This window comes from Anguilla anguilla, chromosome 13 (genome assembly GCF_013347855.1).
Source record: "Anguilla anguilla isolate fAngAng1 chromosome 13, fAngAng1.pri, whole genome shotgun sequence".
Classification (NCBI taxonomy): domain Eukaryota; kingdom Metazoa; phylum Chordata; class Actinopteri; order Anguilliformes; family Anguillidae; genus Anguilla; species Anguilla anguilla.
In genome coordinates, this window is record NC_049213.1 from 10,553,940 (window position 1) to 10,571,465 (window position 17,526).

General features: G+C 45.8%; 1 protein-coding gene across 4 annotated transcripts in view; it reads left to right on the plus strand.

Annotated features, from left to right (window-relative positions):
* The window catches only part of unm_sa1614 (un-named sa1614), a 61,915-nt gene that overhangs the window by 12,177 nt on the left and 32,212 nt on the right, over nt 1–17,526 (plus strand). For all 4 annotated transcript variants that reach the window (XM_035388653.1, XM_035388655.1, XM_035388654.1 and 1 more), the window contains exons 2-5: nt 13,320–13,392; nt 14,177–14,322; nt 16,425–16,499; nt 16,957–17,006. In XM_035388653.1, coding sequence (XP_035244544.1) covers nt 13,320–13,392; nt 14,177–14,322; nt 16,425–16,499; nt 16,957–17,006 — 344 coding nt within the window. The remainder of the gene's footprint in view (nt 1–13,319; nt 13,393–14,176; nt 14,323–16,424; nt 16,500–16,956; nt 17,007–17,526) is intronic.

Sequence of the window (17,526 nt, forward strand, 5' to 3'; positions counted from 1 at the left end):
TCGAGAACAGGATGTATTTTGAATCTCTTTCTGAAGTCCTATGATACAATTTTTCTTTTTTTAAAAATTCTAAGCTCATAGAATGCAAATGACAAAATACTGATAGTATTTGAAATGCATATTTCAAATACATAAACACACTGAAACCACTACAGAGGGGCACTGAAGTGACAAACGCGTTGAAATTATCACGCTACAACTGAAACCAGACGAACACACGGACGGACAGAGCGGCCTCAGGCCCACGGTTTGCGGACGCAGCCTGACTGATGGCGCTACACAGGGGCTCCAGTGATTGGGCTCCCCCTGAGACTCAAACCAGAGCAGAGCTGTAGTTTCCGTCATGTGTTGTGCTTCCTTCTCCAGAGTCCTACCAGCAGAGAAAATCTGGCCCCTGGGGCCTGTTAGCCTGCTGGCTTTCATTCTTCCCCCCAATCAGATACTGATTTAAACCTAAGACGCCAGGTGAGCGGAATCCCTGGCCAATCAGTGACATCGATCAATCATTTAAATATCCGGTAGAAACGGAAAGCGGTGGCTCTACAGGACTCGAGGGCCATATCTGAGCGTCCCTGCCCGGGGGGGAGGCTGTAATGTGGGTTGGGGCCTGAGTGCTGAGTTTCAGTAACAGCAGCGTTTAGCGGGGGGGGCTCTGAGGCAGCAGTTAACCAACAAAAAGAGGCTCAGCGCTTTCAGCTGAGTGCGTGCTCCCCCCGCCCCCCGAACACGCGGCCTGCGCGCTCGGTGGAATTCGCCTGTCAGGCAGGAACGCGGCCCCGCGGAACAAACCGCCAAACAAATGGAAATGAACTCAGCTGCTGCTGTGGGAGCGTGATGCGGGTCCGCCTGCAGGCTTTACCCAGAGGCCTGTGTGCGGAGCGGAAGTCCCTCCGTCGGGCAGGCCAGATAAGGGGCCTGCTCGCTCAGCTGTAGGCCGTAACAAACACTGAGCGGCACTTTCACAGACGATGTCCAGAAGACCACGAGGCCTGTTGTAATCTCGGGACTGCTTGAATTTTCAAGCTAAACCGACAATAATATTGTTGGTAACAACTAGCCTACCTAAAGTAAACATAAGGCTAAACTACTCGTCACAGCATAATGACAGTCTAGATCATGTATCCACAGTCCAATCCACTTATTTTAAAATGATACCAACATTCTTATTTTGTATGAACAGACTGGGAAGAAATGGGCCATATTGTGATTGTAAAGTTAAAAATACCTATTTTAGGTTGTATTAGAACGACCCTTTTCAGATTTAAAAAGTGCTTGGAATACTCTGGTATTTCTGTGCTAGCTGAGCAGTGGTTTTCCACAAGGGAACATTCTAGTTTCTTGCTTTCTGTACATCATAATCATTCTCTGCTGCAGAGCATTAATCAGCTATGGTAATATTCATAAGTGCAAGACTGGATTGGCTATGCATCAGTGGAAAAAAGGGTTATTCTGATGCAAGAGATAACATTTTGAAATGCTGAACAGGTTAGCAGGCGCATATGATAAAGAATTATATATATGAATGTTAATTTTAACTATTTGAAGAATAGTTTTTATGTCCTACTCAAGGGATAATTGAATTTCAAATATAAATCTGACTGCCCTGTGCAGATGTGTTGTAGTGTTCGGTGTAGATGTGTTGTAGTGATCAGTCTAGATGTGTTGTAGTGCTCTGTGTAGATATTCTGTAGCACTCAGCGCAGATGTGTTGTGGTAGTGCTCTGCGCTTATGTGTTGTAGTGCTCTGTGCTGATGTGTTGTATTGCTCTGTGCTGATGTGTTGTAGTGCTCTGTGCTAATGTGTTGTCGTGCTCTGTGCTAATGTGTTGTGTTCGGTGTAGATGTGTTGTAGTGCTCAGTGTATAATGTGTTGTAGTGCTCTGTGCTAATGTGTTTCAGTGCTCTGTGTAGATGTCATGTAGTGCTCAGTGTAGATGTGTTATAGTGCTCTCTCTGTGTAGATGTCATGTAGTGCTCAGTGTAGATGTGTTATAGTGCTCTCTCTGTGTAGATGTGTTGTAGTGCTCAGTGTAGATGTGTTATAGTGCTCTCTCTGTAGATGTGTTGTAGTGCTCTCAGTGTAGATGTGTTATAGTGCTCTCAGTGTAGATGTGTTGTACTCTGTGCTGATGTGTTATAGTGCTCTCTGTGTAGATGTGTTGTACTCTGTGCTGATGTGTTATAGTGCTCTCTGTGTAGATGTGTTATAGTGCTCTCAGCGTAGATGTGTTATAGTGATCTCTGTGTAGATGTGTTGTACTCTGTGCTGATGTGTTATAGTGCTCTCTCTGTGCTGATGTTTTATAGTGCTCAGTGTAGATGTGTTATAGTGCTCTCTCTCTCTGTAGATGCATTGTGGTGCTTTGTATTCAGTGTGGATGCGGCAGGCACAGTTACAATGGTTGACGCTGAATGGTTCCACCAGTTAAGGCAGAATGGATTTAACATGATCACATTTCTCTATGTGGCTGCAGTGGAGCAGAGAGCGAGCGAGAGAGAGAGAGAGTCCACTCCCCTCCCCCTCTTACTCCTTATTGGTTTTGGTGGTGAAAGCTGCCAATTCCTGCGTGTGCACAGAAAGATCCAGCTTATGCCGGAAATGACACTGCTTTTTCCCACGCAGTTTCTTTTATCCCTCTGCACCAGGGCTGCCCAGCCCTCCTCCTGAAGGTCTTCCCTTCTGTAGGCGCCTCATTTCAACCCTAACAAAGCACTCCTCATTCCAACAGATAAAGATCTCGTTGAGCTGCTAATTAGTAGAATTAGGTGCGCCAAATTAGGGTTGGAATGCAACACCTACGGGACAGTTGATCTCCAGGAACAGAGTTGGGCAGCCCTACCCGACATATATTACATTGGAATTCATTCCTTCATTAATTCATTCATGTTGATTCAACAATGAATAGATTTCTCGGTCGAGCAGCCTCAGTACTGATGCTGTGATGGCTTATTTGTGTATTCCAGTGTGTGCTAGGTCGTCATGGGAGCTTTAATGGAAAATGTCCTGTTTCTGTACCAAGGAGCACTTCTGGCCGCTGCTTCAGAAACATGCAGCTGTCTAGCATTTTTAGCGTTTGTCCCATTTATAAGAGAGCCCATTCTTATTTATTGCCTGGCAAATTAGAGAGAGGGAGAGACACCATCCTTCTTAGTGCCTGTCTTATAATAAACAGACACCATTATTTACTGTCTGGCAAATAGGAGAGAGATTATCCTTTTTAGTGCCGGTCTTATTTTTAGGAGAGACCATCCTTATTTGCTGCCTGTACTATGCATAAAGTTGGGAATTGTGCTGACATTTAAGCAGCTATACTGTATTACTTGCCTACCCGTGAGATTTGTTAATGTGGTGTAAAATGGCACAGTCTGACTGTTGTAGGCTTTTTTGAAAAAGAAGTTTGGCCATTGAGTGCACAGAACAAGCTCTGAGCACCTCTGTTTCCTTGAGGTCAGGTGTCCACCATTCATGATGATAACGTCCAGCACCGTTTGTGCATTCGGGAACTTAAAGGTTGCTGTTGGATGAGAGGTTTCCCTGCCAGGCAATGCAAACCCAGAGCAGGAAGAGACGTGGTTTTTTCCGTTCTGTCCCGCTCCCACCGTGCGGCCGTGTCACGGGCTCAGCCCAGGGCGTTTATCAGAGACCCGCCGCGAACGGATTCGCGATTCTGCCGCCCACCGCCCAATCCCGCGCCGCCCCGGCGATGGAAAACGAGCTCCAGAGGAGGACGCGAACTATTAGGGGTCCCCGTGTAGCGTACGTAACTGGAATTCCCAAAAAGCTATTTGCGTCGCAGAGAGCTTTGATGGGGCTTGCGGGGAGTTTTTTCTTCTTGCGGGTCATGTAGACGTGCCTCTTGCCAACAGTCCCCTAGATATTGCTGAATTGAAATGCATAACAATGGATTAGTGCAGTACCTCAGTCTTGTACAAAACTGACCCTTTTTTTTAGTGTTTTAGCATATTGTGAAATTTTATGCATCTCATGACTGTATTACAGAAGTTCCACTTGATTGTTTAATAGTTGCAACATTAGTTTCTGCTGCCCTCGCGCCGTTGCCATGACGCGGTTAACACGTCTCGATTGCCACCCCCTGATGTGCCTTTGTTCTGCCAGTCGTCGGAAGTCGCTAAATAGTCTGTGTCGGAGAGACGAGTAAATTGAGACGTTGGCAGGAGAAACATGAAGAAGTTTCCATAGAAACGCAGATTGCCTAAGGAAGTGGCTGCGTGACAGCCGGGCCCTGAAGAGGAAGGAAAGGCGGTATTTTGGGGCGGAGTGCCGGACGGTCGCCACGCGCCCTCCTTCCGCGTGCGAGGGGGGGTGGCGGGGAGGGGCCCGGGTGCGGCGATCCCGCCTCTCTGTGAGGCCCTTTGAAGTGCGCGCCTGTGAGCCGCGCGTGAAGCGCGTTCAGGTCCCCACCTGCGCACAAAGCCTCTCATTAGGCCGTCCGCCCCAGGTGGGGAGGGATTACGCTTGGAGGGAGGGTTTGGGGTGGGGGGGGGGGGGGGGGATCGTCAAGGAAACGTCTTGGCGGCTGCTTTCCGAGGGCAGGCCTCTGTGATGAGCGCAGGAAGCCCCTTCTCTCCGGCTTTGGGCTTCTGGGTACTGCGCTGCTGATGGGAGGCAGATCCACAGACCTGTGATATCGGTATCAGTGCGGTGTTCTTGGGCACAGCCCTGCTTAATCACACCCTAGACGAACTATAGATTATTGCAGAAGCACTGACAGACTCAGGCTAGCTCAATAAAACTCTAGACTAGACAGACACTGAGGGACTAAGGCTAGCTTAATCAAACTGTCGAATATTACAGGGACAGGCTAAGGCCAGATTAATCAAACTGTAAACAGTTGTAGTCCTAAAGTACAGGTATACAATAAGCAGGTTAGCACAGTCCTCTGGTCTGGGTCTTATGATGAGCAGGTTAGCGCACCAGCAGAGTGTGATTTCACTCCACGGTGCACTAACCTGCTTTGAGCAAAACCAGGACTGGCTTAAACAGCTGTGCATTAGGAGTGTTATCTGTTCCTGCTGTTCCATGGCCATTAGTCACAGGTGTGTGTATATGAGCCCCTTTTTACTGCACCATAAGCACCATATCCATACACAGATACACAGCACATTCATAGTTTCCTGCAGGACTCACAGAAAACATAAAGTTGGCAGCTTTACCAAGTTTGTGGTCAGAGGTCCTTATCACACAACGCCAAGCGCAGCTTGGACAACTGGAAAAAAAAAACAACAGATCAAAGTGGTGATAATTGTTGATTTGCTTTTCTATTGATCCAAAAAGCCATATGAAGATTTCAAAGATCAAATATGTAATTTACAGTGCAAATAAGATTTGACATAATTGACTGTGCCCGCACTTCACAGAAGATTTACAGATTTGACTTTGACTGTGGACTTGACCTTTTGTGAAGGATTTTCTTTTACCTCTTGTGGTGTAGCCTGATTATATGAGGAGGGTGCTTCCCGCATGTTTGATGTTCCAAAAAAGCTTAAAATGCTAACTCTGGTTTTCATTTGGTGAATTGCCACAATTGTGGTGGTCGGTGGTTCAAATAAATGATTGGGTTGGGGGTTGGGGGACCAGATGCAGTAATTGAACAGGTTTATAGTGATCGGACATGTGAATTAAAATGGGGAAAGGGTAAAAATAATCTAGGCCTGTGTGCCATTCTGCATTTGATTTGCAAGCCTTCTTTTGCAGTGAGACAACACTTTCTTTCAACATTTACATCCTGAATCAATTAATGATAGCAAGACAGAGTGCGGGAGTTAAGTTTTATTTTAACCCAGCCTACTGGCCTACATTTCTCCCAGAGGTTTGGAGCCCAAGGGAGAACAACACATTCAACTATGTTGTTAAAGGGGCAGATCATTTGGAGTATTAAAAATATGATTTGAGTTTTAGTTTATGTTTCCGATTTGAGTTTTGATGAAGGATCATTTTGATACTTCCAGAAGTTTCTGATGTACCTGGCTTTATAATAGTGTTCTGGGGTTTGTAGTCGAAGTAAGAAGATATACTGGAAAGCAGCTTGGGCGGGGCTGGCGGGCGCTGGTGGGTCTTGAAAACTATTTAGGGCTCAGGCTGACAAAGGGAATGGCTCAGATCTATACTCTGTAGCCACAGTGAAGAAAACCCACGTAGTCGTAGGTGTACAGATCACAGAAGAAAGCCTTATGCAATGCCAGCGCATGTAAAAAATGTAGCACAAGTCTGCGCACTTTGTGTCAGTGGATCAGGAACCGATCAGAAAAGAGCACACACCCACAGTTGACTTTCTGAAACACGCAGTGGCACAGGAGGGCTTTGAGTGGGTTTAAAACACTAATTCCCACAGGTGGCAGGTACCAATGCGTTCGTGCCGAAAACAAAGTGGAAAGCATTGAATGGAAAGCATTTGTACAGGAGCACAGTGACATCGCTACTTAGTGCTGATGTGTATGCGCCCTTCATCAAATGAATTTATGCATCAGTGCAAGAGTGTTAATTCTGTTTTAAGAAAAAAGGGCCAACGATTTGTTGGCGGCCAAATATTCTCTTGGCAATTAGCTGAACGCCTACAAGTCTATTCACTGTGGATGCTGCTGGACTGAAATGAAATGGTCAATAACATGGTCCGTGTATGGCTGGCTGCTCCTAGCCTCTTGAGAATGACTGCAGTGCAGTGTAAGATCGTGTGGTGTTTACACGCGTGGGGTCGAACCGCTCCAGGGCGCATTGAAATTAATGCACTCCATTAGCGTGCTTCATCAGGACCGTCTGAGAGACGCACTCTGCAGCGAATGTTAATATCTCCTTAATGAGAGGCCTTGGGAGGCTAGCCAACGGAAAATCACAATCGCTGTTAATTACTGCTGTTTGAATATGTGTCTGTATAGGCTGCTGTTGTGGTCGATGGAATTGTTGTGGTTGGGAGTTTACAGAGCACTGTTACTGTACTTGGAGTGCGCTGTGGTCACAGGAAAAACTCACAGCGTACATGACAATGCTCACAGACACAACTCTCAGCTTGTTGTATAAGACTCACAGACACAGCTCACAGTCTGTACTATAAGGCTCACAGACACAACTTACAGCCTGTAGTATAAGGCCCACAGACACAGCTCACAGTCTGTAGTATATGGCTCACAGACACAGCTCACAGCCTGCTGAATGACCTTGCTGCAAAACCGTCACAGTGGAGCAGAGAAAAAAAGGAAACAGGACAGCAGAACAGGGTAACTTTGTAAAAAGTGATGCGATTTAATTTCTCGCTCAGTCAGAAGATAAAACTTTAAAAATAGAGGAAAGCCGGCATCAGGGAGTGCAGAAATAGCCGATGGAGGGAAAAAAAGGATCTCTTTAAGTTTGCCTCGGCCCGTAGCCTATTTCACATCCTTAACCGAGCGGAGCAGCCGTCCCGCAGTCCGTACGGTAAAGCCCCCTCTTCTGCAGACGAAACGGGCACGGGCGTCTTATCAGCGCCCGTCAGCCGGAGCCCTGAGTTATAAACGCGGGCCTGCCTGGGGAGGCCTGGCTCGGGCAGATTCATGACGCCTTTATCAGGGCCCCATCTCCGCTGTAACCAGTGTTGAATTGCACCTCTCGCTTAAATGAACGCCAGAGAGAGGTCAGATCTGGGAACTGTAATTGTGAGGACCGCTTCCTCCGCTTGGCACACGGACCGTGAAATAACTGTGAAATCGCTCCTCGCTGAAGAAAACGCTGTTGACAACTTTCCCGGTTTCAGAACTACTATGGTGTGTGTGCCTTTGCACTTTAATGTGTGCATAAAAAAACTTAAGAAAACAATGTGTATGTATATATATATATATATATATATATATATATATATATATAGAACAGTGCTGCTAAACAAATTTAAGGGTAGTTTTAGGAACATTAGGATTGAAGCGGTTTTGAAGACAAAAGTTGGCCCTATTAGTTACTTGATACTCACAGTTAAGTGGTTTTGTTTATTTGTCCATCCGCTATATATATTGTATAAAACTGCAAAAACCTATGTGTAGTCGTCACAGGTCAAAATGAAATTTCCCTGTTCTAAACCATGTTGTTTCTACAGTGCGAACAGGAATGTAAATATATCCATTATTTTAGCACTAGGATTTTTCAGCTACTTTGCAGACAGGAAGCAGGCAATTAGACGTTTGGGGAAAAAAATGCACTTAATGTCATTATGATGTAGGACGACATACAGTGACTGATGTTTTTTTAATGGAAGTAAGTCTTATAATGTTATTTCTGCCTCATGGCACGATTACTTCCTGGTTTTTTTTTCCTGTGTTGTATCAGATGGCAGCTGGGCCGAGTGTGTCTTTTATCCATCATCGAGCCATCTTCAGCGTAGAGAAACGATTCAGTGCTTCAGACACCAGCGAACACCACCACTGCAGCCAAATCCCCTTCTCATATCAAATTCAAACACATATACTCCTAAAAGGTCACGGTTCTGTGCAGTTCCTCAAAAGCTGGTGGCTGGTTGATAAGAACCAATGAGAGCCAAAGGGCTTCTTAAGAGGGCAGTCTTTAGTTCTCGCTGCCCAATTGGCTAGCTTGTTGTGGCTTGCGTATGCTGCATTAGCATCGATGTCTGTCACTTCCATGCAACGTTCACTTCAAATATTTAGGTAGAACTGTCACAAAGGTAAAGGCTCTCCTGGTCTGATAGTCTCTTTACTCCGAGCTCAATGCGTGCTCACTTCAGCATCGAACAGATCTAATTGGCTGACGTGTCAAGCCTCAACCAATAGGACACAGGCTTCATTTTTCAGTGTCCGTGCTGTAAATGTGCATCGCATCAAGGTTTTGATGGTAAAGTGTGTCTGTGACCTCTCATCATAGTGCACCCTAATCTTTGCTTAATCTGTAATTCACTGTTTTGTGACATCAGACCGTTACATTGTAAGATGCCATTTCATACCCCCCCCCCCATCCCACGCACACACACACACACACACACACACACACATACATGTTTGTATTGCTATACTTGTGAGGGCTTCCCATTGACTTACATTCATTCCGTAACCTTTAATCCTAACCCTAACCCCAACCACTTCAACCCTAACCTTAACCCTAACCTTAACCTAATTGTAACCCTTACCCTAAGTCCTAACCCTAAAACAGACTCTTGAACTTGTGGGGACCTGCAAAAGGTCCCCACCTTGTGTAATTTTCCTCATCTTTCTATCCTTGCAGGGACATATGGTTCTCACAAAGATAGTAATACATGCCCACACACACACACACACACACACACACACTTCCGTCATTGCGTCCTGTGGCTGTCAGTCATCAGGAGACGGCGGCCTTTGCTCTGTGGGGTAACAGGGTTGAATTGGGGTCAGGAGCAGTCTGGGTAAAGTTGGGCTGGCGAGGACGTCCTCCCTGGGGGACCCCCGCGGTTTTGCAGCCCTGGGGCTGCTGCCCTCGTGTGCCCGCCTCACGCTCCTCACGCTGAGCTGGCTTGCTCAGGCCATTAGCGGCAGGCAGCGCTCAAACCTGCTCTGTCTGTAAGCTGACCTGCTGCGGCCCATGAGCAACAAGAATAACAGAGGCATTACTGCACACACCCTGCGCTCTACTGCGCTTATCTGTACAGGAGCACATTTACTGCATCTACAGCACTGTGCTGACTGGCTTTTTCAATCAAAACATATATCAAGATGACATAATGCATATGTGTATTCTCAGTCTCCACACCAGTGTCAATGCAATAGCGTTCTATTTATTGTGGAATTTTCCCTGTGTATACGTGTGCATGAGTGCATTGCTTGGGGGTTTATGTGTGTGTGTGTGTGTGTGTGTGTGTGTGTGTGTGTGTGTGTTTTCCCAGCTGGATCAGAGGTCAGGAAGTAGAGCAGCAGGAGACAGATGTTCACTTTATCTTGCTGAGGGGAACTTCAGCTGGTGTAACAGAGCTATTCCATGGGTTCTGCCATTGAACTGCTGAATAACAGTTTGTCTTATTTGTTCATTTGATTAAAAATTATGAAAATGCAGCATTTTGTCTGGCTCAAATGTCTTAGATCACATAGCCACTCACAACCTTTACATTTATTCTGCCCTTGCAACTCCAGGCCAGTGTGTGGGATTTACATGTCTTACACAATTAATATTGTTGGTATACATTGTGAGAGCTGTACTGGGCTGTAGGGCACAGTGTGGCACTATGAGGGCTGTAGGGCACAGTGTGGCACTATGAGGGCTGTAGGGCACAGGGTGGCACTGAGGTCTGTAGGGCACATTGTGGCACTATGAGGGCTGTAGGGCACAGTGTGGCACTATGAGGGCTGTAGGGCACAGTGTGGCACTATGAGGGCTGTAGGGCACAGTGTGGCACTATGAGGGCTGTAGGGCACAGGGTGGCACTGAGGTCTGTAGGGCACATTGTGGCACTATGAGGGCTGTAGGGCACAGTGTGGCACTATGAGGGCTGTAGGGCACAGTGTGGCACTATGAGGGCTGTAGGGCACAGTGTGGCACTATGAGGGCTGTAGGGCACAGTGTGGCACTATGAGGTCTGTAGGGCACAGTGTGGCCCTATGAGGGCTGTAGGGCACAGTGTGGCACTATTAGGACTGTAGGGCACAGTGTGGCACTATGAGGGCTGTAGGGCATAGTGTGGCACTATGAGGTCTGTAGGGCACAGGGTGGCACTCTGAGGGCTGTAGGGCACAGTGTGGCACTGTGAGGGCTGTAGGGCACAGTGTGGCACTATGAGGGCTGTAGGGCACAGTGTGGCACTATGAGGGCTGTAGGGCACAGGGTGGCACTGAGGTATGTAGGGCACATTGTGGCACTATGAGGGCAGTAGGGCACAGTGTGACACTGAGGGCTGTAGGGCACAGGGTGGCACTATGAGGGCTGTAGGGCACAGTGTGACACTGAGGGCTGTAGGGCACAGTGTGGCACTATGAGAGCTGTAGGGCACAGTGTGGTGCTTTCAATTGATATGTGAGAGAGATGTACAGTATCTGTTTTTCTTTGCTTTTTGGCATCATAGTGGAGTTTTGTGCAATGCTGGCACCAGGCTGGGTATTTGCACATAACAGACATCCAGAAACCACATGCCATTGTTACTATATACAAGACTGCATTTGCAATCATTGCCAGCTTCTTAGGAAAGAGGATATTTCAGTTTTGTCATCTGACGGTTGCTGCTTTTGTCCTGTGTGTGTATACAGTATGTGTGTGTGTGTGTGTGTACTGTGTGTGTGTGCATGTATCTGTGTATGTGTGATTGTGTGTGTGTGTACTGTATGTGTATGCATGTGCGTGTATGTGTGTGTGAGCGTGTGTGTGAGCATGTGTGTGAGCATGTATGTGTGCTTGTGTGTGTATGTGTGTGTACTATATGTGTATGCGTGTGTGTGTGAGTACTATATGTGTATGCGTGTGTGTGTACTGTATGTGTATGCGTGTGTGTGTGTGTGTACTGTATGTGTATGCATGTGCATGTATGTGTGTGTGCGCGTGTGTGTGTGTGTGTGAGAGCATGTATGTGTATGTGTGTGTGTGTACATGTATGTGTGTGCATGTGTGTGTGTATCTGTGTATGTGTGCGTGTGTGTGAGCATGTATGTGTGCATGGCGATGGAGGAAAGTGACTGTTAGGCTCTTTAAATTAACCATATAAGGATGCCTTACTGCGCAGGGCTGAGATCTGGTTGGCTCACTGCCAGTAAGAAAAATACTTGAACTTGAAAAAGAACTTCCTGTAATTTTACTGCATTTCTTGTTTATTTCATGGCCCTGACTGAGCTTGTGGATCCCCCAGCGGGGGGTGGGGGGGGCGGTGGGGAAGCTCATTCCATCGCTGGGTTTCGATGCGCCGTGGGTCCTCGCACACCCCAGCTCAGAGGGGCTCCCGGGGTCGTGGGGTCACAGCTGCTGCGTCTGCGCTCTGCGTGTGAAGGCCCGTCTCTCTACTGAGGCGTCAAAAAAACGAATACATTTTTTATGGGTCTTTAACCCAAAAATAAACACATTTCTCGCAGTTTCCGCTGCAGAAATGAGCTAATTTAGCAGTCTTCACCACAGAAATGAGCTCATTTCTCCTGGGTCCATATTAAGAAAGGATTTTAGAGGAGGTGAGCTGGCCTGGGATGCATCTGACCTTTCAGCTCATAATGGATACGGTCCGGCTGTGGGCTGAAATAGGTTCTCCTCAAGGATTTGCCTGCGATTGGCTCCATCAATCTTGATCTCAATGACAACCAGCTTCCTTGTCCCTCCTGCCGGGACAATTGATCCTATACCACCTCTTCTACTCTGAGAGATTTTATGAAGATGGTGCCTGATCTTTACCTTAAAAACAGAAAAAGGAAAATTTTAATTCCCCCTGGTCGTCACTATAGAAATTAACAAACTTCTCCTGGTCACAGAAATAGATCAATTTGTCAGAAAGGCTCTCCCTTTTTTTTTGTTTATTTTTCACATTTTATTTGTTCTTGGTCTGCACCCTCACGCAGCTCACCACTGGTAGGTTTTGTTGTGCGTGAGTGCAGAGATCCTTCCCCTTTTTTAAGAACGGCCGTATTTTTCAGTTTTCTTCTGGTGCCGCGGTCTCCACGGCTGAGGGGAGAGTGCAGGCGAACGCGCGGTCTGCCCCCAAATCGTGTGAAACTCAGCGGTGCAGACGCAGTGGGGAAGCCGTCGGTCGTCCATGTCGTGTAGCCCACGGTCAACATTATTAATGCTTTGTGAAGGAAAACGCTGCACGCGTATGTAAGAAGCACGCCTGCTCTTAGGAAGACAAGTCCTGTTCACACTGTTTAATAAGGAAGGATGTCCATCTGTGACAGAACTCCGGAGTGTGAAAAAGCAATTTAAGATGAGGATCTGAGTGGCGTCGGCCGAGCATTGGCTGAGACATGGTTATGGAAATTCTATAAGGCCTGTAAATGAATGGAAATTGTGTAAGGCCTGTAAATGAATGGAAATTGTGTAAGGCCTGTAAATGAAATGGAATTGGAAAGGTATGAGACGGTGTCTTCGCTAAGCTTGCTCTTGTAACACCAGCACATCTGTGGCACACCTGCAGTTTTTTTGAGCTGGTGAATTTTTCTTTGCTTTGTATTCAGGAAATAACCCAAATGTCTTGCGTAAATTGACGTAATTATGCTATTGCTGTTCTTAGTGTGCTATCCTGTGCTATTATGTTGTTTTCACGTGCTGTTATCTTGCAATTATCCTATCATATGCTTTTATGATTATGCTAATGTATTGCTTTTTGTGGGGTTTTTTCGTGTGTGTGCGCGTGTGTGTGCGCATGTGTGTGCGCGTGTGTGTGTGGTTGAAGGCCCTGGACTGCGACAGGATGGTGCTGCAGAAAATGAAGAAAGCCGCCAAAGCCAAGCACGCCTCGGGCCAAGGTGAAACCGCCGTTTCCGTGACAGCGCTTTGAAAAGGGCCACCCCACCCAGACACCATTAATCACACCCATTACCCACCGCACCACTACTGAGGCCCACCGGGGATTTTCCAGTAGCTAGCAGGAAGAGGTTGTAGCTGCAGTCATTGGACAGGCTATTTCTGTGGTTGAGTCTGAATGAGATTTTTATCTTTCTTTCAAGTGATATTTTTTTTCAAAGTAATTAAATGATGCTGCAGATTCATATAGTTGCCGTCAGACCACATGACAATATAAAGATGTGTTACCTCCCAAAGTATGGGAATGGTGCCGTGAAATTTTTTTTTTTTGCTGTATACTTAAGGCATTCGGAGTTGAGATCAAAGATGAGTATGAGACTAAAGTTCAAAGCAATTAAAAGCAATGACAGTCAGCTTTTATTTCTTGCCGTTTACATACATGCATGTTTTACCATTGTACAGAAATGGCTGTCCTTGTGTTGAGTCCCCGCATCGTCAGTGTGTTCTCTTACTTTTGGAGAGCATTGTAAAACCTGGATATTTTAGGCAACACATTAGCATTAGCTTTCAGTATGCCCCTATGTTTTCACTTAAACTAGCACAGATTATTATGAATACTATGAACAATGATGAATTGAAATGTGCTTGTTCATAGCAGTAAGAGTATTACTAATTATTCAGTGTGAATGAGCGGGGGCTGAATGAGTGGTGTGGTGTTCTGCTGGGTCTGCTGTGTTTGTGCTTTTGGTCTCCACGGCTGACGCGCAGATTCTCTCCGTCTCGCAGACCATATCTCCCATCTGGAGTTCTACATCAGCTCCATGGAGAAGCTGGCCCTCAACTTCCACAGCAACGGCGAACAGGAAGTGGCCTCTGCCTTCAATAAGTTTGCGGAATTCTCCAAGGAGCTGCTGACGCCCATGAAAAACCTGGTGAGGGAGGAGGAGCGGGCTGCTGGGTGATGTGACTCTGTCTCTGTCTGTCTATCTGTCTGTGTCTGTGTCTCTGTCTATCTGTCTGTGTTTCTGTCTCTGTCTATCTGTCTGTGTCTCTGTCTCTGTCTATCTGTCTGTGTCTCTGACTCTGTCTGTCTGTGTCTTTGTCTCTCTGTCTGTGTCTCTGTCTCTGTCTCTCTGTCTGTGTCTCTGTCTCTGTCTATCTGTCTGTGTCTCTGACTCTGTCTGTCTGTGTCTTTGTCTCTCTGTCTGTGTCTCTGTCTCTCTGTCTGTCTGTGACTCTGTCTCTGTGTCTGTCTATCTGTCTGTGTCTCAGTCTCTGTGCCTGGCTGTCTGCATCTCCATTTGTGTCTGTGACTCTGTTTCTGTGTCTGCATCTCATCTGTTTTTCTGTGTCTGTCTCTGTGTCTCTATGTCTGTGGCTGTTTTTCTCTGTCTGTGTCTTTATTTCTCTGGTTCTATGTCTCTATCTTTCTGGGACAGTGCCAGTGTCTCTGTTTGTGTCTCTTTGTGTCAGTATTTTTGTGTGTCAGGAACAAAAGCTTAAGTCAACTATTCAGGGTGTTAGTAGATATTCCTTCTCGATTGCTTGTTAAAAATGTCAGTAGATTCCCTCTAGATTGAGTGTTACACATGAGTGGTTATTCCCAATGGACTGGCTGTTGAAGACATTAGTAGACATTTCCTCTAGATGGTGTTTCATAGACATTATTATAAGGCCTGGCTCACAGTTGGTTTTCCAACTGAACCCGAAGGTGCTGGATGGGGTTGAGGTCAGGGCTTTGTGCAGGCCAGTCGAGTTCTTTCACACCATTTTCGACAAAACCATTTCTATATCGACCTCACTGTGTGCCCTGGGGCATTGTCATGTTGAAACAGGAAAGGGCCTTCCCCAAAATTTTGGAGAAGCACAGAATCATCTAGAATGTGATTATATGCTGTAGCATTAAGAATAGCTTCCACTGGAACTAAGGGGCCTAGCCCAATGAAAAACAGCCCCAGACTAAGGGGTGTTCGGAAACTATTGGTCATATAGCGTATTAGTAGTTATTTCCTCATGGTGTGTTTGACAATGGAGGGTATTTCCTTTAGATTCTTGGTTAGATATGGGACATTTTCTCTTGTGTTATGAGTGTTATACTTCAGTTCCACCCCATCCCCCTGACTCTGGAGCTGCTTGTGAACAGCTGGGCCCAATGGTGTAACAGTATGACTGCTGTGGTTGATTGTGGTTTGAATAAATCATGTTGCCTGCGGTTTGACATGCAATGAATAAGAAATACGTGCTTCTGAATGCTGACATTTTGACATTTCATGGGAGAAGTGATCAATACGTGTCTTTTTGGCAGCGACAGAATGTACACGACAACGTCACACAGCGTAGAATGTGTGTATTGAATGTAATCTACCCTATGTTTAACTAATGTTTTAGGAGGGTGTTTCTGTATGTACGCATTTTCATATTTCACTTTATGTTTCATTGTAATAATTGTGAGAGCGCATAAATGTGTGTGTTTTCGGGGCCTCGATGGGGTGCTGCAGGAGCGCATATTGTCTTTTTGCCGAACGCCTGTAGCTACGCACATCGGTAGCTATGTGAATAGGCGTAGATTTCAGGGGGGACGCAGGGGATACGTCCCCCTCAATATTTAGAACACGTGCATGCCCCCCCCCCCCCCAATAAAAACATGAAAGAAGCAGAGGGCTTTTACTATTAAATTGATGCAGAAAAGGCACAAATTGGTGCATAAAAATTCACCAGAATGGAAGTGTTTGACGCTCAAAATTTTTTAGGGGAGGACCGCCAGACCCCCCCGCTTAATGCGCCCCCCTCCCAATGTTCAAACGAAACCTACGCCACTGGCTATGTGCATCTGTAGCTACACACATTGGTAGCTATCCGTATCTGCAGTATGCGCATCTGTAAAATTGGGCATTTCAAATGGGGACAAAATAAAAAAATATGGACACTTCCGCACAGAAAATGCTTGAATACAAGTACAAGTGAAATGGGTGTTGCGTAAATGGTGTTAGTGAAATTGACATTTTGCAATTGTGTTTACGCTTCTTTCCTGAAGTTAAAGAGCATGCTGCACAACATCAACTTCTTCCTGGATTCACTGGTGAAAGGGGACCTGAAGGAAGTCAAGGGGGTGAGTTCAAAGGTCAAAGTTGAAGAAGAGTTAAAAAAAAAAAAAAACTTTCTATAACAAATTAGATTAAGTTTGTCTTTTTCTATTGACTAAAGAGCTTCTCTTCATAATTACAGTTCCTTTTTAAATGTCACTTTCCAGAACATGAATCTTTGTATTCTTTTATAGCCAATTTCCACAAAAATCTTTGTTACCTGCACTACTATGTGTATTAGGACATGCTCTGACTATAAGACTGGTTATAATGTATTTAAATCATGCAGTACCTATATGAATATAAATACGAAAAAGTTTCATACTCTCAGATGGTCATACATAAAACAAATAGAGTGAACTCCGAAGATACGCTCTACTATAAATATAACTGCTTTCAGAGATACAAGGAGACAATGGTGTCACAGCCAGTGCACTTTAAATGCAACTCCTCAGAACGATTGTGTTCATCTTTCTTTTCTAGGACTTGAAAAAGCCGTTTGACAGAGCTTGGAGGGACTATGAAAATAAATTGTGAGTGCCACTGAGCATAACTGAAAATCAGCACAACATCACTGAACTCAAGCTACATGGCACTTTAACACCAACTGCACTTAATACCAACAGCTTTGTCTGTTCAGTCAACAGAATTTAACTGAAATATTTGAGGCAGTGCTGTGATTAAACTCTTGAATTTCTCTTAGCTGCAGCTTTGTATAATAACAAGGAAACATTGTTTTTCCTTCAAAAGTTTAAATGGAGAGAAAAGCAGAGGTAATCCTAACGAACACACAGGACATTGCCAGCAGGGATAGTTTAATTGGGCAAGGGGGGAGAGAGAGAGAGTTGTATGAGACTGGAGGCAAGTTGTAAGGAAAGGAAACGCATTCTTCAGCTGCCCCTCCAGGACGGATAAATTACCAGGTGTTGGTTAACAGGAAGTTGTTGTGTGTAGACACCAGAGCCCAGTGCAGCCTTTTCCAGCTAAATGGCTTTTCCACATTGCACTGGGGTTTTTACGCGTGCCTGCCCCCACCAGGCCAGGCCTGGTATT